Genomic DNA, 20193 nt, shown 5'->3' on the forward strand with positions numbered 1-20193 from the left:
AAAAGCACAATTCATTCAATCAGGTGATTTTACACATTAAAAACAATGTCACTGTGAACAAACACATTCCCCTTATGAAATATATGCTTTTGAATTGTCTGCATTGATGAAAAACTCCGAGTACACGCTGGAATCAGACCCATAATAACATCAATGACTAAAACAAAGCACTCTGACTCAGCAGAATGGGTCATTAAAAGGGTTAAAGTCGCATCAGGATGAAACTGGATCCACGGCATAGCAACATAAACGGTGGCAGGACACAAGAGCCAAAGCCACAATTTCAGAGTTAATGGCAATTGTCGACTAAAAATAACCGTAATTAGATTTGAACGAGGATAATCATGTGTCATGCCATTCATTTTACAGAACAGAGAACCTGTTTGGGCTGTATTCACACCCTCACCAATCACGTACCATTTGATGATAGGTTCTGAGTCTGTGTGGACGTCTTACCCCGCAGTCGAGCCCTAAATGAATCTGAAACGCTCTCAGCGTGTCGCAGCATTAGTGGAATGGAAACACAAGCTCGCATGTTGGTTTGAGAAATGGATAAATAAAAAGAAAGAAAAGAAGATATGTTTTATGTAACGTTTGCTGGCATGGCAGCAGTGAGAACAACAGTGTCAGTACCTGGAAGTCTTCACTGAGTCGTCCACTTACTCTATGCGTGCACTATCTATCATATGTTTCAACAGAAGGACCAAAAACACACACAAGCAGCAGAGGCTCGGCTCATTTTGATGGAATGCAATGAGGTGAGTCATTTCTGAGTAAAACCAAACGCACTCGGCAACAACAGAGCGATGACTTCTTGTTCTCAAGAAGATCTGGGCAGAACATTTCATATTTTACCAGAAACTGCTGCGATGTCATTTCCGCATTAACCACGCCCACTTCAAATTTCTGGCCAATCACACAACAGATGTTGGACACCGCACAAGAAACAAGTCCTGGCCAGATGATTTGTCAACGAGTGGCAAAGCCGTAGGCCTGAGAAGACTCCCAAACGTGACCTTTAACCTCCTCCTGTGGACACCTTAATAGGTCCAGATAAACAAGTCTCATACTTTCGAGCATCAAAAGAAATGGAGATAACGTGGTGAAGCGTGCTGAACGTCTGGTGTGGAGGACACACCGGAGGACAGCGCGCAGGTGTCCACTGCTCTCACAAACCTTATTTGTGAGACGCTAATCAGAGCTCCTTTTGTCTGATGAAGTGGAAGCAGAGGACAGTTAAGGAGAGAGTGCGGGGAGTCATCACAGCCGGAGCAGCGCTCACATTTACCACGTCCCTCAGTCTATGAGGAGAACCTGAGGATTCTACTGCAGTGGACACTGCAGGGGTGTGGTTGCTAGGTTTTCCTGAAATATGGAAAAGCAATTAGACGCAGTGTTACTCTGTGTTTATGGACAGATACATACATTTGTCCTAACTGCTTCATTTTGGCACGGCAGCAACAGGTGGAAACGGACAATAAGGGACCACAAAAACCATATATATGTTAAGTCTGCCCAACACTAGAGAATAACTGGCCAGATTTTGGGCATCGCCTTGGGTGTCTTCAGATTTGAAGAGTATCTGGCTAAATACAGACACGATTTAATGGCATTGGACGAAACTAAGATGTGATGGGGAAAGAGGTGGGGTTCACTGATTTGTTGCAAAGGAGGAAAAGTTTGAACGAGTTTGAAGTGGAGGAAATTATAATCAAGAGAGAGAGAGAGCTCCATCATTTCTCAAATATGTACGTAAGTATGTGATTGATAATCAGGGCTGATATTGGAGATCGTCGTCAACTAAACTTCTCAGCTCAAAGAAAACGAGTGTAGATTGGTACATTTGCCACTTTAGATTAGATGTTTCAACTGTCTTCTGTTTTCAATAATACTGGCATGTTGGATCGTGTACAATCACATCGCCACACCGTGCTGCTTCACAGAAATACATTAAGAAAAGACCAAGATCTTTTGGAAACATACCAAGTGACTGTTTTGTTAAAGGTGTAAAGTGTAAAATTTAAGTGGAGTTGTATTCATTAGGTAGAAATTGAAGATAAAATAATTTGGAACATCATGTTTTTCCGGGAGCCTGCAATGGAACAACTAAATCCTTTTGAGTTTTGATGCTAAACGAAGGCTACATACGTACATTATGCTGGCCAATGCGATGCATTTTGATAAAACTGCAGCTCAACATTTACTGTTGATTGAGATCTTTAAGTGTTTTAGTCAAACAGTTTCCCTATAATTTAGAATAATATTATATACGTCAGTCTTACCCAACGCACAGCTCTCCGTGTTCTATTGTTTCCTGTTGCAGCATCTGCAGCCAAAAGGTTCACACAATAAATAGAGGTCAGAGGTCAGGGAGCAAGAAACCTTCTCTCGAGAATGTCTCCCCTTTTTGTCTTTGAGAAAGTAAACGAGAGTCAAAGTTAACCGACTGCCGAGCTCTCGTCATTAATCACACAGAAAGCAGAGGAACCAGGGGAGCTGTCCTACATCCCAGAGATACACACACACAGAATCCTTAAAATAACTGGGACCATCATAAATAACACCACAGAACATTTTAAATAAGGCTGTAGCATGACTTAACGCTTCACTCTGTTCTGAAAAGCTAAAATAAGAACATTGGAAGAGAGTGAAAAATGCAACGCATGAGCGTATAATGGTGCAGTGTTTTATTGTCATGGTTGTGTCAGGATCCAGTTTATTTATTTATTAATGGGGGCCATTTTCTTAAAGTGTATTCCTTTAACGGTGCCAAATGTTGTCTCATATAGAGCATTTTATCCTTTCCTATAATTGGACAAAAGACTATACGGGCAGATATTCAGCATGACTAATCGATGTTCCACTCTTACATGATGTGCCGTGTCTCGCATATCTCTATTCGCTCCAAATTCGGTGATTTCAGGGCGAGATACTGCTGATGAAAACTCGCAACAGTCCGAGACTGAAAAACGTATAACAAGGAGACGGTATGTGGCAACAGACAGTGGCAGAGACCACTGGTACAGAGATCATGGTGTTAAAAGGCACCGAGGATGGAACACAAACGTTGTTTGGTCAGTGGGTATTTGCCTGGAATAGACACCGTTTTAATTGTGCCATTGTTTGGAGAAGCCATATGACGACAGTCCGTAAAGAACAAAGGAGGCAGGAGAAACAAACCAGTGCTGAAATAGTATTTTTATTAAATACTTTCAAGATCCAAGTTTCGAAGAATAACAAAGCTATGATGAAGACCAACTAACACTCAGACAAACACTTGATAGTCGTCAATTCATGGTTGTATTTCATTGTACATCATGATCATGCAAAAAAACTCCAGCATCCATGTAAAGGCTGGGGGAGAAAGCGCAGCCCAATAGTATATCATTACAACGCAGGGAAAACGCTAACATCAAGGGCCTCATACCAAGCTATGGCTCCTTAATCAGTTTTTTTTTTGTTTTTTTTTCCATTTATTCATTTTTTAAATTTTGCTTTTTTTTATTTTTGTTTTTATTTTTTTCCCGTAATGTTTTTCATGTCACCTATTCAACATTCTGGATGGAGGAAATTCTTAGTTCAAAAGATGCAAATATCATATATTAACACTAGGCTCCATCCTTACTCGGGTAGGTACATGGTAGAAATGCGTAACTGAAACATGCATATAACTAGGTCTCCCGCTCTGGTTCAACAGTGTGGGTCGCAAAAAACCTGCACACCCACATCATCAACTCACACACTCTCTCTCCGGCTTCCAAAACTCTCAACTGAGCAGGCACCACTTAAAACCACTGAGGGTAGATTACATTAATAAATAATTTAGTCCGGACCAATCCATGATCATTCAATCTGTGAATTTGTGTTGTCCCTCTTTTCCCTTTTGTTTTGTTTTTTTTGTTGTTCTCTCGCGTGCGAGGGAGAGTGCAGAACTCCAGCTTGGCAGATCGGCAAATTACCAAACGACAAGTTACAGCAACAGCGACAGTCAACGACAACAAGAACTCATTTAAAAAAAAAAAATAACAATAATAATAATAACGAAGAATCAAAAACCAGTAACAGGACCAGAGAATCAACAGAGAAAGGAACAAGTGAACATCTCAATAGCGGGGACTTAGGTGAACACCGGTGGGGGAGTTAGATACAAGTGTCGCTGATGGATGGAGACAATAAAGCAGCAGAGCAAGGGGCGGTGCCCTGGTCACACAGTAGTGGTGCAGATATGTTACAAAGCTGAGACACACCACCAGGCGTGTGTGTGTGTGTGTGTGTGAGAGAGAGAGAGAGAGAGAGAATATGATATGAAGAAATGGCTCACAGCATTGTGGGATCTGGAGTTAAGAAAACCATAACAAAGTTGTTGTTTTTTCATATTTAAAAACAGATTTGTTGGGCACAGGCGTCAAAGTAAATTCATGCCATTATTTTTTATTCCTTTTATTCCTCTTGCGGCCAACAAGTGTGTATTCTAAGCAACAGCAGCCAAAAATTTTTTTTGAAGGTGAAATTTTTTTTAAGCAAATCAAAATTGGACTAAAACATGTTGCACCCTAAGCTCGCCGAGGGACCACAGAGGTTAAAGTGTGGCTCCTCTAACCCAGATGCACAGGATGAGTGTCTCTTAGATACATGTACATATATTACACTTTTCTACATATTTCTATACATTCACTGCATTTACACAGTGATTATTAACAAACCAGGCCCTTGCAAGGAACAAAGAAAAAGGAGCAGAAAGGGAAGGTTAAAAGAGGGAATGGTTAAAGAGAGAGGAGAGGGAAAGAGAGCAGGATGTGGTGAATGAGGGAGAGGCAGTGAGCAAATATGCAAAACATGCATGCCTTTGCCGACACACACACACACACTCTCTCCCTCCAATGCATACGGACACAACAGAACACACAGGTTAACATTAAACTTGCACAATAAAATCCCTCTTTTTTTAAAAAACAGCTGCTTTAAAAAAAAAAAAAAAGGAGCCTCAAACGTAGGATCTGTCAGACAACGAAAAAACAAACGAACACGAAACGAACGAACAAAAAAAAAGGAAAGGCTCCGGTTCATCACAGGAACAGAAAAGACAACGGGACGCTAAAAACACAACGAAACACGCAACGTCAAAATCAGACGCCCCCTCCCACGACAACACGATTGATTTTCTGTTCAGTCGGAAAAAACAAGCACACAAACAAAAACACATAAAAAGCCTAAAGTTCTACACTTTGGTGGTTCATGTTTTTTTTTTTTTTATATCAAGATTCTCTCGTCATCAAGTTCTCTGACTGAGCCGACTCCATTGGTTTTTCCCTCTTTACTTCAGTTGAGGGAAAGCCTCCCTACATCTTTACATCAACGTCCAGGTAAACAAGCACAACACTTTCTACCCAGTAATCCCTAGAATGCCAAAATGTGTCCAAAATCTCAGCTAACATCACATGCCTCCCTGTTTCCTCCCTTATTAGATAGTGACTATAAATGCTTGGTTGGGTTCTGGTGGTTTCTGGTACATTTAGTCATAATTTACACAGTATATTCATAACTCATACTCATAAACTGTCACAAGTTCAACTGTAAATCCTCTCCTCCCCCAGGACGTCTCATCTCGCACGGGCAGAAAAAAGATGGCTGCCAGGGGAGGGATAGAGGGCAAAGATGCGCCCTCCAATCAGGCGCCAGATGCATGCATCATCCCATGGGGGCGGTGTCTTGTCTTCAGCCGACAACCCCAGCAGGTCAAAGGAGGGACAGGATTGGTTGGTATCGTGGAGAGGGATGCGATCTCGCCCGGCCGGGCTCCTGGCACTAGCCAATCCACGCTGAGGACGTGCCTCTTAAACACGCTCGCTGAAAAAAACTGCCCCCCAAAACATACACTCCAGTAGACTGGAGGCTCAGGACCACTGGTGGGGGGTGCAAGAGGAAACCATTAGTCTTTTTTTTCTTTTTAACAAAGGCAATTCAGTATTTAGCTACTGCAAGTGTTTGATATTAACCAGGTAAAATTTAAAGGATGATTCAGTTTCATTCTTAGGACGGAGAATTAGGGCCAAACAACAAAGAAAAACAACAACAAATCTTTAGAGAATAAAGTCGTAATATTCCGAGAATAAAATTGTAATATTACGAGAAGTCGCAATATTATGAGAATAAAGTTGTAATATTCCAAGAATAAAGTCACAATATTATGAGAATAAAGTCATAATATTACAAAAATAAAATTGTAATATTATTAGAATAAACTCGTAATATTATGAGAATAAACTCGTAATATTACGAAAAAAGTCGTAATATTATAATCTCCACAAAAGAGATGATTTCCTCCAAGTGTTTGTGACTCTTTCTTCAAAACAAACTCAGTTTCTTGCACAGTGTTTTCAAAGTCCTGATGCTAACGATAATGTGGTGCTGACGTGACAAAAAGATTAAGTATGTCCTTATTTGTGAAGCCCAAACCAAAACATAACTTCACAAAATGCTCCGTGTTTCGCATCTGGTCTTTGCTTGATTTATAACAACTTTATTCTGGTAACATTAAATATTTTTTTCATTTCAGTTTGGCCCCAATACTCCTTCGTATACTCTGACTTGGACCTTAGTTGATTTGTTCTGTCGTCATCTAATTACATTTCACCAGGTCACTGAACATCCTGATGTCTGCAAGTGTCCATGAGGGTTATAACAGGATGCAATCAAAACCTCAAACCTCAACTATTATTCGTTCTTAAACTGAAATCACAGTTAATTAACAACTCATCCATGTTTAAGTTCTCATACATAGAATATAGAGTAGTTGATTTTAATGGTGATGTGTGGTAATTACTATTACACAGTGAATATTGAACTTAATCTTGACTCAAAACAATTACATTGCAACATCTGTCAGAAACAACACAAGATTATATTAATTGTTCAGCCCTTCTGTTAAAAGTCTATTCTGCATCAATCATATGTCAAGTAAACAAGAGGGAAAATTAGATCTAGAGTTGCCATTTTGAACAGGTTAAGCTCTCATTTCGTTCAGCCGTGTTAAAAATAGACGTTATTAGTAGACAGACGTGCGCGTGAGCTGAATACCTGATCACTGGAGTGGTGCAGCAGGTGCTCCTGAGCAGTGGAAGTGAACATTGAGCCACTTGCCATCGCGGCGATGCCACACCCTGGTCTCCTCTGATTGGCTGGAGCGAGGGTGGCCCGTGGTGTCCACAAACTGCGTGAGTCTGATGTAGGCGATGCACGCCGCATCCTCACCGATCAGGTGCACGTGTGGGTTGAGAAGGGTGGTGTGCACCGGCTTGTTGTTCTTGCTGAGCACTGGATAAAATACACCGAGACGGTAACAACATGTTTAACACTGTAAGATACACAACAAGGATCTAATTATTTGTGATTTTTCTTCTTCTTTAACCGTCCTTGACTTAAGATGGAAAATGTTCATCATCAAAACAGAGTCACTTCTAAACTCATCCATGGATAGCAATAAAAGAAATACAGCTATGTAGAGCTAACGATTATTTTCATAATCAATTAATCGTTTGGTCCATAAAGCATCAGAAAACCTTAAAAAAAAATATCGGTGTTTCATCAAACCTGGAAATGACGAGGTTCTCAAATGTCTCGTTTTGTCCACAAACCAGAATGATTTCAATGATTTCTTTGTTATCCAGAGCAAACTGATTAATCGATTATCAAAATAGTAGATAATAGTAATAGATTGATTTAGTAATGGATTAATTGTTTCAGCTCTACAGTTATGAGATGACTTCATTCGATTTTGACATTCAAGACACTGGACTGACAGAAAGACAACAGGTGAGGAAAAAATGAAGTAAGAAAACGGCTACACATCATTTATACCAACATTTGTAATGCACATTCATTTATGGTGTAAAAAAGAGCCCGACTGAGATGATTAATCAACTGAAAAGATAAACTCTTAAAACAAATCATCAAATATTGAATCAACAATCGAAATAATACGACTTATCAGGAGATGACACATTGTCCGAGAGAAAATACTGATCACTAAATCCCCTTGTGTTATATGCAGCAGCGCTAGCGAGTAGTAAACCTTAATTAAAAATGACAAACACTATAATATATAGAAAACAATATAGTTTGATGGGGTTTTGTGAACAGGAGGAGACTCACAGTTTTCAAAGTAGAACTTGTGAAAGTCCATGCCCTCCACCAGGTTCCCCAGGGCCTCTGGTTCAAAAGAAGTAAGACCAGGGTCACAAATCCTCCTGAGGAAGAAAAGAAGGTGGGTGAGGAAGACGAGAGGAGAGGGACAGGAGAAGAAAGACCAGGGAGTCATTAGAAAGCAATTAGACATTAAATAAATCATTAAAAACAAGAAGGTGGACTCACGTGTAGGCATCGAAGTCTCCATTGTTGATTGCCTCAATCAGCTGCTCTGTTATCTTGATGATCTCCTGTTTACGAGCTACAGAGAGAACACACAGATAGATGGTGAATGGTGGGGAGCCATGCAGAAGGTGAGACAACAGGTAACTATGTGCTGTTTGTTTTTTCCTTGATGACATTTTCCCTCACTGCTTCAGCCCCTGCCTTCCCCTCAGGCTCTCTCTTCCTCCTCTGCAGCTACAGCTCGATGCTCCTCTTTAACCTCATCAGTCAAAGCCACAACAGCTCGCTCTATGTGCCTCGACCTCTTCTGTCGCTACGCTTGTCGCGTCCTAAACGGCTCAGAAACTGACCCAACACTACACTCTGCTGTGTGAACACACACTTCCTGGAAAACAAAAGCAGAAACTGATGGTAAGCACCCGCCACTGAGTCTCTCACAAGGTCCCATTACGAGCTTTATTCAGAGATTTCAACAATGTTTCCTGTCTTGACATCCTGGTACCGTGTGAAAGAAGGTTTATCCATTAATGATAATGTATCAAGTTTCATGACATGAGACCACCAGATGTGACTGAAAGCCCATTCCTCTCTTGCTGCTGGTGTAAATTAAGTGTTTCAAGAGCTAAACATGTGTCAACTCAACTGCGCAACACAACACCATTTCATTTTCAGAGGAAACCCAGTCTTAAAAAAAGGAGAACATGAGTAAAGCAAGTGAAAATGTCTCAGTTTCTTTCCTCTTACTCTCAACAGTCATCAGCTGACTAAATGACTTGTTTTAAGGTGGATGTCGTCGACTGCCTGCTCTCGTCATTTCTGAGAAAAACAGCCAGTTCAGAAATGTGAGTTTTGGGCGTGCAGCAGGTACAACGAGTAGAGGGAAGGGGGAAAGCTGAGCTCAGTGAGACCAGATGTGCTCTTACTCTGCTTAGTGTTGCTTTTAGCAGTGTTGCTCCCTAGTGGAGCAGCAGGCAAGGAGGACTGCGAGAGATCAGACTCGGGGCAGGAGCTGTTGCCTGTGCTGTTCCATGCCATGCGCTTTACATCATGCGGTGGAACTGAAACACACAACGTATGGTCAACAAACAGAAACGACATGGACGGATGAATGGAAGAGTGAGTGGTGGGTGGCGTGAAAAGAGGTTGCATATGTGATCCCCCCCCCCCCACACACACACAAACATGCACACACACACACACACACACACACACACACACACACACACACACACACACACACCTCATGCAATAAAGAACAGGCAAGAGAATGCGCTGAGTAGTCGTCAGTGAAATGAGTCAAAAACAAACACTCCCGAGTTAGACATGCAGATGGGTAACATGGGGACAGCTTGCAGCTGGAAGCAAGGTCAGTGTAGCTCTGACTGTGATGCTGTGTGATGTGAAAGTCATTTAACTGCCTGTTCTGCTCACATCTTCATCTCTACTCCTAACGCTCCAATACATTAACAAAGCCTCTTGTGACGAAACAGCAGCACATGACAAGACAAAGAGAGGATCGAAGCCATTGTTTGTTATCGGCTCGCGTTATGCTTGAGAAGGAACTTGGCATGTTTGTCAAGAAAGAAAGGAAGGAAGTAAGAAAGGAGGGCGGGAGTGAAGAAAAGTGCACAGGAAAGGAAGGGGGGGGTCAAGGCGTCCTCCAGTGCGGGTGCGTCTGATGAGCGCAGCACAACGAGGACAAGAGGTCAAAAGATTAGAGTGTAGAGGTAGGAATATTTGTGAAAGGTGACGTCGGGGTGAGAGCAGCAGAGGACAGTGTCGATCAGAGAAATGGCGAATAAAAGAGGAGGCAAGGATTAAAGAACGTGACGGAGAATAAAGTGGCGTAGAGGAGAATGAAGAACATGTGAGGACACAGAGACACGTGATGCTCTATGGTGTGCATGGTCCCTGTAAGACTGGGAGGCTGGTTTTAGGACAAACAGCTGTAGGGTACTCAAGGCTCCCTCCAGCTGGAACTGTTACATTAGGAGGACGAGGGGACAGATGCTGTGATCACCAAGAAACCCACACACACACACACACACACACACACTCACACATACACACACACACAGTTGCATTAAATTTCAGGGTTCCCACAGTGTCCCTGATGAAAAATTTCATGGGATTTTTTATGACTTTCCAGAATTAGTTCCTCAATCTGCCGGGGGAAATTTTTTTTTACCCTTTTTTTTTCTTTAAGCTTGTGCTGAGCTCGGGGAGGTGAGGCAGTTAAGGTGTAGTCTTACTCTGCTTAAGCGAGCACAAGATGTACAGTATAATGGACACACACAGCAGGGAATAACTGTGTAATTAGTGTACGAAACAAGCCGTAAAACACATTCTTGTAATGCATCTGCACTAAAAGAATATTCTGGTTTATTACAACCAGTAAGACTAGTTATGCGCCATTAAATATGATTGCTGGTTTTTCCTTACAAAGGCCATGTGGGATACAAGCTTTTATTTTGGAAATGTTATAAACTGTATCAGACAGTGCTGATGTCTTTAGAAGAGAGTGACATCACACTCCTGTGTATTGTTATGTGCACCTGTGTTTCCATAGACAGTCTGCCTGTAAGCTACTTTCAACACTCCCCCGTCATATTCATGATTCACCTGTTAATTCTTAAGTTTTCTAAAAGCTTTGAGTTCAAAGCCAATGTGCATATGCCGTTATTGATAGTAGAGCTGAAACAATTAATCGATTACTAAATTAATGGACAACTATTTTGATAATCGATCAATTGGTTTGAAGATTTCTGATTGTTTAAGCTTCTTAAATGTAAGTATTCTCTTCATTGCTTTGCTCTGGATAACAAAGAAATCATTAAATGTGAATCATTTTGGTTTTTGGACAAAACAAGACATTTGGGAACATCATCATTTCCAGATTTGACGAACACCGATCAACATTTTTTTAAGGTTTTCTGATATTTTATTGACCAAGCAATTAATCGAGAAAATAATCGACAGATTAATCGATTATGAAAATAATCGTTAGTTGCAGCTCTAATTGAGAGGTCACAACGAGTTCTACTTGATTGCAGCAACAGATGCAACTAAAGACAACGCTGAATGTACTTCTAAAAAGAGCATGCACTTTGGATAAAATGCTTCAGACAAGTAGAGAAATAAAAGCAGGGTTAATATTGGTCTGAAGGGCTCCAAGACGACCTGAAGCAAAGCCCTTCTCTTCATGAACTCGCTTCATTCATTACATTACATGTCTGTTTTCATCAGTGGCTAGCTAGAATAAGCATATAGCTTACTGGCATTAGTAGACACAATCACTTGTTTTGGTCCGGCATGCATGCTGAACTGCAATGACTGAACTGGTGGCACTCAAGCAATAAAGCCTAACAAGCACCGTGACAGTCAGATTACACTTGAGCTAACTCTTCCTGTGTTGGGTTCAGGTTGAGGCTCAGACAAAAATACTAGACGCGTGCAGGGTTCAGTCAATATTCTTTTGAGATTGGTGGAGTGCCGAGCCGGACTCTGCCCAGAATCCCCTATCATAACTTTGATTAATATGACAGGAAAAGGGCTGAAGCAGAGAGACAGTCTGACTGACAGCCACACGGAGGCCAAGAGACTGACTGAGTTTAACAAATATTTGGGTGCTGCTTTTCATTTTAGCATTTGCTCTTTCTTCTGTGCACAGAACAAGTGGCTTACGAGGTAATTGTGCAAATGCGACAATAGATGCACCTTATTTACAACGGGTGTTTTTTTTTCTTTTAATCTAAACTGAATATAGTTTGCACACCGTCTTTGTTTGAGTGACAGGGTTAGAAATAATGACATGTGCATGATTCACCACGTTTAATCAGCATAAACACACGTTTCAGAGGAAGGTGTGGTAAATACACTTCACTTGAATTATTTCCTTTTTGTTTCTTTAGTCAAAATCATTTTGATGTTTGAATCCACTGACAAAAAAAATTATTTGGTGTTATTTTGCAAACGTAACTCAGAGATTCCAAACTGTTCTGTTTTCTGTGTGTATAGTAAGAACTACACCAACTGGTCACAAGGTTTCTCAGCAATCTTAACTTCTCATACCTCTACAAAATGGAGACATTTCTATCTACAACTATGATCAGATATGGTAGGTTTCATGAGCAAATAAATAAAAAATCATGTTTAAAACATGTCTGAAAACACACCTTGATCCCAGTTTTTAATTGGTGATTGTCACTATTGCCATAGGAAAACCAGTTGTAATAAACCAGAATTAATATTATTGGGAATTTATTGGATTACTCTTAATAATCAATAGTAAAATCAACAATAAGCCAAACCTAGTGGGAACCCTCAAAAAGCTTGGTGAATTAGAGTGAGGGAGCTCAAAGATGTAAGACGTCATTGCCAGTACAAAAAGCCAGGAGGGAGTGGGGGGGTGGGTGGGTAGTGGGGGGGTTAGATCCTTGCCAGGGGCAACCAAACAGCTTGTGGTTGCCATGGGTAAACTTACTGGCAGGTGAGCTTTGAGGTGAGGGTAGAAGTGGGGGCATCTCCTCTGTGGCGCTGCTCTGACTCAGCGCCGAACTGTCCGCTAGAACACACACACAAAACGCAGCCAGACACACAGTAAATACATACATACACATACCACGGGCACACAGTCAGACAGTGTCAGACCGTGAGACACACGCATTGTATCTCAGCACTCCCGCCTCACACTACAGTCCAATATACACACTTCAGTTGGTGGGAGACAGAAAGAGAGAGCGGATAAGAACAGGAAAAGGCAAATAACACACTTTAGTACCTTTCCTACCTTTCATTTCCTCCTCGTCGTTGGTGGCGTTGCTTTCTGTCGATCCCTGGAGCATGGAGAGACGAAACGCACGGATAGTTAAAAAACCAAACCTGGATCAAGTCTGACAGGACTGAGAATTAAACAGCTGGGCGAGGCTCTCGTACAAACATGTCATACAAACAAAGCACATTTCTCACCTTCACGCCATCGGGAGGATTGTGCACAACTGTGCTCTGCGACTCCTGCAATACAGAACACAACAGTTGGTCCAATGCATCCAGAACCAGTGCCTCTTCAACCTGATCCCCTTTCTACTTGCGTACATTACCTAATAATTAAACCCAATGGTTTGTTTTCCTGTTAAAGGGGACCAAAAAAACAACTCATTTTTAGATTTAAGAAAATTATTATAATTATTTGATTATCAAAATTGTTGCAGACTCATTTTCTCTTAACTCATTAAAGCTTAATTCATGAAACTAAAACACAATTTAGCTCCTACAGATATTAACTGTATGGGGCTGGAACTTATTTATGTTGTTTAAATCATTGTGTGTTTTAAGTGAACAAAATCTAAATTCACATTCCAGGTTCCCATACAGCAATGTGATGGATGTCTCTATACATCTTGTTGTATCCAAATAAAATAACACTCTGGTACTGAGTCATACCTATAGGGGATTAACTTTGGGGAACGGATGCCCAGGTTGAGAAGCACAACTCTACGATCCAACCACATCACTACGCATTGGCATATTTAATACATGCTAATAAAGCATCTAATAACCACAACATGCTGCCATGGGATGTGAGAATCACAATAAAACTCAAGCAGTAAGACAAGGATATGTCAGTGTGGTTGTTGATGATGGCATTTAAGATGGATGTTAGAGTGAGTCAAATGGCTGAGTGGACTAAAACAAATGGATGACAAAGTAAGACAGGACGGACGGCTGCAAGGCTGCAGTGACTTTATTGAGAAAGTTAAAGGATAAACTGGTTAATCACGGACGGGAAGAAATACAGAGAGGGAAGGGAGAACAACACGGAGGTCATTGCACGATGACGACTAAATTCTACAACTGTATAACTCTCTATAACAGGACTTGGTAGTTCCCTGTGACGATACTCAAGAGGTGCATAACTCTGGAGGTCATGCTCCACCTTAGCAATCTAAATAAAAATTAATCTCAAGAATGTCTAATCATTTCCAAAAGAAATCTGACTGATTTACACATGTGCAACTTAGTGGGGCAAAATGGCCAGAAGACGGGTACTGCCGGCATGTAATGGTGCAACATCTCTTGAAAGGGAAATGAAGGATGACAAGCAGCAACTATGACAATGGAGGATGAGGCACAACGGACTATTATGAAACTATTGGGAGGGTGGGGGTGAGGCAGAACGGCGGGAACCTGCGGCGGCCTACTGTACCATCTGGGCGTTGGTCGCCATGTTGGTGTCTTTCAGGGCATTGATGGCGCTCACTATACTGTTCTTACTGTTGTTGGTAGAAGGCTGGGATGAGAACGCAAACACGCAGAGAACACATGTACGTTACACTCAAACACACACACACACACACAGATGCATTAGAATTATACGCCTTTTAGGAACTGGAGCTAATATTGGTTGAGGCTCCCAGGCTGTTGAGAGCTAACAGGGTAAATGAGAGGGTGAGTGCCATAGAATGGCCTCTAGATCATCCCTTTTACTGCCTCACTAACCCTCTATGCCTCCGCCACTTAACTGCACAGAGAAACCCCCAGGGGCAGACGAGAAAGAGAGGAAGGCGGGAGGGGGGGAAGAGTGATGCTTAACAGTAGTAATGATGAAAACTGCTTGGGAAAGAGGACTGCAAACCTCTGACTGAGGGCCACTAAAGGTGAAAGAATAAACCCAATACATGAAAATGTTTGACTGATAATGAAACACATTTTTTTTTACTAGAAGTCGAAGAAAATTCTGTTACAACAGGGTTTATTTTGAAGTTGTGCATAGTAGAGGGATTTTTGGGATGTAAAAACATACCACAGAAGGCTGAGATGCCTTGAGGGAAAAAAAAAAAGGTACACGAAGACAATTTCATCCTAAATAAAAACAAAAAACCCAAACAAACTAAATAAAATAAGAAAATGCTTCTCTTTGAAATCACATTGCACTGAATAAATAATAGAGAAAATACACTGAGAAGGAAAGAGGCAAAAGAAAAGAACAGAAGGTAGAAAAAAGGGGTCAGCTGTGTAGCGGAAGAAAGGAGGACAGAGACGTAACAAGACAACCTTACCTTAGCAGAATCTGACTTCTTGTTCAGTAAACTTTTGCATGCTGTGAAAAAAAATAAAAAAAGAGGATGGAAAGGGAGAAAAATAGGTAGATAACTCAGTTTTACAGTTTAATGACAGTAGCCATGCCAATTCAGCTGGTTCTTCATAGAAACCCAGAAGTAAGCAAAAATATGGACAATGTTTTTTCATCTACGAAACCACAAAAATTGAATGTGATAAACTAAGACTAGAAGTTGCTATTTTACAATTTTCCCCTTTTCTCTACATGCTGCTATTCTACTAACACCCATGCACATCATAATCAATTCATTGCCACCTGGGAACAAAAGAGAAACCTGAGAGCAAAGTTAACTTCCTCAATCCATTTCCTGTCTAGAAAGACACCAGCAGATGTAAAAAGCGAGTGATGGTCAGACTCAAACTGCCGCCAGGCCTGACAGTGATGAGCTAGGTTAATGTAAATCATTGATTTCCTTTAAGGGCCTTAGTCACTTTTCCCCTCAGTCTAAAGCTTTCAACTGTCTGTTGCTTCCTTTTCTCTCAGTTTCTACTGACACGTTTCAAAAAAAAAAAAAATCTCTTTTTTTCCTTACCTTCCAATAAGAGAGGGGAGGGGGAGAGGGGAGAGTTGAAAGAGAGAAAGTGCACGATAGTGGAGAAAAGGGGGCACAGCATTTACAGAGGCAAACAATACCAAGAGACATCTCATGCTCCTTAATCTCAGCTGTTGTGTCAATATGCAGCATCTATCTCGACCTGGCCATGCAGCATCCACAGGAAAAAAATGTATATATATATATATATATAAAAAAAAAAAAAACAACAAATAAAATATTTTCATTCCAAAACCAGGGGAAAGAGGGCTGATTTTTTAGAGCACAAACATCGGCTCTTCATTTGACTAAATTTGATAGCAGACAGCCATACGGGTAATATTTATAACAGCGTGAATCCACCACATTCATATACTCTCTCTATATATACATATATACACACATACAACCCTCCCTCCTGCATCAAAGAGCAAGATCACCAATGTGACATGACAGGATGGGTGAAGTCAAGATGACCCACAGCAGGGAGGGCTGCACTGCTCATGCAATATGACAGCTCGATCGTCGTCAAGCGGTCATATCGATGATGAATGTATATGATGTATTAGAAAGCAATCAAAGGTGCATCTCCCTAAAACATTTAATAGGATATAATCACACAGGACACCCACATGCAAAAGAAGGCAAACACCCTTCTGGAAACAATGAGGAATGCTTCAAACACACACTTCTGTCAAATTCTGCTGTAATGTGATTAAAGGGGGGAACATTACGAGCAAACGGCCAAGCCTTGCCTCAGACACACTCGAGAGAAAAGTGCAGGGAAGCAGTGATAGTAGTAAGTGCCAGGGTTTTGCAGTGATGAGTTACATCATCAGAGGCCCAAAAATAAAAATAAATTAAACAATTACAAAGGACAATGACAAAGGAAAAGAGCTGAGGAGTCCAGTTTGGAGTGATGGTGTCAGAACATAAGATTGACAAAAACTTACAAACCGGCAACTTGGTCCAGTTTCACAGAGGAAGCCCGCATTCGGAGGGCTCTAGCTGACAGTCAAACCACCACAAACACTCTGATTCTCAGAGCATCAATCACACACAGCACTAGTGACCGCTGAGGTCAGTCTTTCACATGTTGCCTTTATTTTACCTACACAAAATTCCTCGTTACCTATGAAGAGATTTATTCACATTGCAGAGCAAAGAAGATTCTCACGTCTGGAAGGGCGACTAAGAATCCCATCTGCTCTACACTGCTTCTCATATAATCGATCTATGGAGCCACCATTGGAATCGTCGACCTTCACCACCCACCACCACCCAACAGGATGAGAGCTGGGCCGTTTTTAGCACTTTCAAAGTCCTCCTGGAAAGTGTCGACTACTATGTGACAAAGGATCTGCTGCCATGTTCCCTTGCAGCATTTCCCTGTGAACACTTTAGAAAGTACTAAAACAGACCTCAGGAGGGGTAGAGGAGACATGGGATGCCTTAAAGCTCAAGGGATTCAACAGGAAGGCTGCACAGTGGTGATGTTTTAAACAGTTGGCTCCGTTAATAGCACCAAAGGCAGCACTCCCATCCTCCGTCTCGGTCTGAACCTCTCCGCCTTTCCTTTTCCCTCCCGAAAGACCCAGGTCTGACGATGGCAGCACGCCAACCCAGCTCTTGCCGGCCCCCTGCAGTGTCAGTTCCCGCCCCCAGGATACATGCCTCTCCTCAACCCCTGCCCCAGTCCACTCTGTGCCCATGAGCACAGTGTGTACAGGGTCAGCTGGAAGTCAGGATGGAGCTTGCTAGAAGTGACGACATGACTATATTGGTAGATGAAATGGGGGTTACAAGGTTGGAGCTGAGTGATGGTGAAGTGTAAATGTAAGACGCACTTTAGTGCATGTTAAACAAAATCAATTACCATTAACAGATGTCGATGTTTATTACTGTGTGCAGTCTGATGTCTCTGCATTATCGTGAAGGTAACACATCCTAAATAACTAGAAGGAACTAATTTTGTGTGAGTATGCATGTGTGTATGTGTGTGTGTGTGAATGCTGATGAGGATGCTGTCAGTGGCTGCATGCAGGAGTTCAAGGTGGTCATGATGGCCCACCCAGTACTATGAGTCAAAGTAGTCATGTGTGGAGAGGAAGTGGATGGGCGTGTCTCTGGGACGTACCTTCCTGAGCCAGTGAGGCCGTGGAGGAGGCGGCAGCAGCAGAGTTGGTATGCTGCCGGCCCACTATTGGACAGAAATGCTACAGTTGGGAGGGGCTATGGAAATTAGGTTGGTCTATCTCACACTGTTCAATTGGGGGCCTAGAAAGCTATAGGCTGTGCAGGCTGAAGCCCAGATATATCAAACAAGTATAGATAGAAATGGGCAAAAGGCAAGATGTGCACGCCTGTGGTTTCCTAGGCCCAGGATTGAAATCTCTAGCCATTGACCAATTACCCCAGGGCTGAGAACAAGGTTTCAATGAAAACAGGTCACTCTAAGCAAATGGAGATTAAAAAACACAAAATCTTAGTTTTTATAACACTACACCTGCCCCCAACATAACAAACTCAAAAGTTTAGGTTTCCTTTTCTCAAACACACAAACGCTCCACAGACAGCAGAAAAAAGACAGACACACGCACGCACACACACACAAACACACAGGGAGAGATATATTAGCATGGACAAGGACAAGACTGGCACTCACATGTAATCTGGTACATGACAAATATCACATTTTAGCTTTTCTTCTCATATACTAAACATTAGGATTCAGTTCACTCTTAATAATCCTTCATTAACATCGATCCTATTGTCACTCCGAGGATAGTCGTGTTTCAATTCAGTTAAATGTGATGTGATGTGAAGTTAACTCCTGTGTACACACAAAAACGTTATTTTTGAGGGGGTGTGTGTTGGAGTGTGTTTGTATTGAGGGGGTTAAAAGAGGTACAGAGGACTCTATCCACTCTCCTTCCTCCTCTGCATGTGCTGCTGCGTGGGAGGCTGAGGGCTAGGGGCACACCCACCTGAGAAGTTTCTGGACACCAGCATGGTGGTGAGAATGGCTCCCTGGAGAGGAAGGCATAAAGAGAGGTGAGCGAGGCATAATGAAAGCGAGGACTTTTTTCCATCTGCTTTTTTACAGAAGCAGCTAGATGTATACATGTTTTCACATTTATTAAAACATGCCATGCATCTCAAAGGGTCAGTGTTATCTCCGCAAAAGCAGCCTCTAAAGAACCTTTGGCTGTTGTCCTGGTCAGAGAAGAGAAAAGCTCTTGCAGGTCTTTTTCCACTTGTTTCCTATTGACAGTAAACATTTCACACACTGCTCATGTGCCCTGGATGCCTCACCTTGTGCGGGAGCACCCTGAATACCACACGTTTAAGCATCAACTTCAAAATCAGACCAGAAAGCGGCCTCAACATCACTTTCGTTTATTTATTTACTCTTGTCCAGTTGGATGAATTTAGAGGTGGGCGTTCTGTGGCGCTGACGGCAAAGTTTTCAGTTGCTTGGAAACAACATTCATTGAAGAGACACTAGATGCTGCTAAATAACCACAGCATCATATTACTGTTAACCAATTAGTTACCATTAACCAATGAGTTGAAAACTGATTTAGGACGAGTACCTTGAGTTTTCGGCGAGCATTGAACTTGCGGAGACACTCGACAGTTTCCTGTCTGTGCATCATGGATGCCACTGTAGAACGGTGCTGTGGGAAGACAACAAAATAATCATTGCGTGTGTATGATGTCTAGAGTTATTTGTGTACCAATCCAAAATCACAGTGATACTCTTTGGGTGGATCAGGTGAGTGAGTAAATACTTACGCAGACCCATGGGTGTTTGAGGGCCTGTTCAGCAGTGATTCTCTTGGCTGGGTTGATGGTCAACATCTGGTTGATCAGGTTCTTTGCCTCTGGAGTCACCGTGTCCCACTCTGGGGAGGGGAACTGCGAAAAATGGAGTGACAGTTAGAAAGGGAAAAAGAATGCAAACAGTATGCGTCTCCTGACGGTCTGTTTGAGAGCGAACATCTGCCCATTTCTGGCTAATCTACAACATCTGGGCAAGGGGTTCTGAGTGAATTTCTCAACATTATGCTTACATTAACAGAACACATGTTTTTGTTCCAGGTCTTTAATTCATATTGAGAGTAAAGTCTCTTCGGTGTGGCTGCCTCAGAGAACTGCAATGTGACTT

The 20193-nt window shown here is 41.8% G+C and overlaps 1 protein-coding gene across 15 annotated transcripts in view; it reads right to left on the minus strand.

Moving 5' to 3' along the window:
- Positions 1 to 3180: 3180 nt before the first annotated feature.
- LOC131448728 (calcium/calmodulin-dependent protein kinase type II subunit gamma) overlaps positions 3181 to 20193 on the minus strand; it is a 35780-nt gene continuing 18767 nt past the window's right edge. The window contains exons 10-23 of one of the 15 annotated variants that reach the window (XM_058621433.1): positions 19821 to 19943; positions 19619 to 19702; positions 19010 to 19052; positions 18160 to 18222; positions 15429 to 15469; positions 14576 to 14659; positions 13339 to 13383; positions 13160 to 13205; positions 12854 to 12934; positions 9294 to 9428; positions 8371 to 8446; positions 8152 to 8246; positions 7078 to 7314; positions 3181 to 5903 (exon numbers count right to left, since the gene is read on the minus strand). In XM_058621433.1, the coding sequence (XP_058477416.1) occupies positions 7082 to 7314; positions 8152 to 8246; positions 8371 to 8446; positions 9294 to 9428; positions 12854 to 12934; positions 13160 to 13205; positions 13339 to 13383; positions 14576 to 14659; positions 15429 to 15469; positions 18160 to 18222; positions 19010 to 19052; positions 19619 to 19702; positions 19821 to 19943 (1149 nt within the window). In that variant the 3' untranslated portion in view covers positions 3181 to 5903; positions 7078 to 7081. Of the gene's footprint in view, positions 5904 to 7077; positions 7315 to 8151; positions 8247 to 8370; positions 8447 to 9293; positions 9429 to 12853; positions 12935 to 13150; positions 13206 to 13338; positions 13384 to 14575; positions 14660 to 15428; positions 15470 to 18159; positions 18223 to 19009; positions 19053 to 19618; positions 19703 to 19820; positions 19944 to 20193 lie in introns of all 15 variants that reach the window. The other 14 variants (XM_058621432.1, XM_058621434.1, XM_058621436.1 and 11 more) reach the window with 14 other exon arrangements.

The sequence above is a fragment of the Solea solea genome, chromosome 21, assembly GCF_958295425.1.
Source record: "Solea solea chromosome 21, fSolSol10.1, whole genome shotgun sequence".
Taxonomy (NCBI): Eukaryota; Metazoa; Chordata; class Actinopteri; order Pleuronectiformes; family Soleidae; genus Solea; species Solea solea.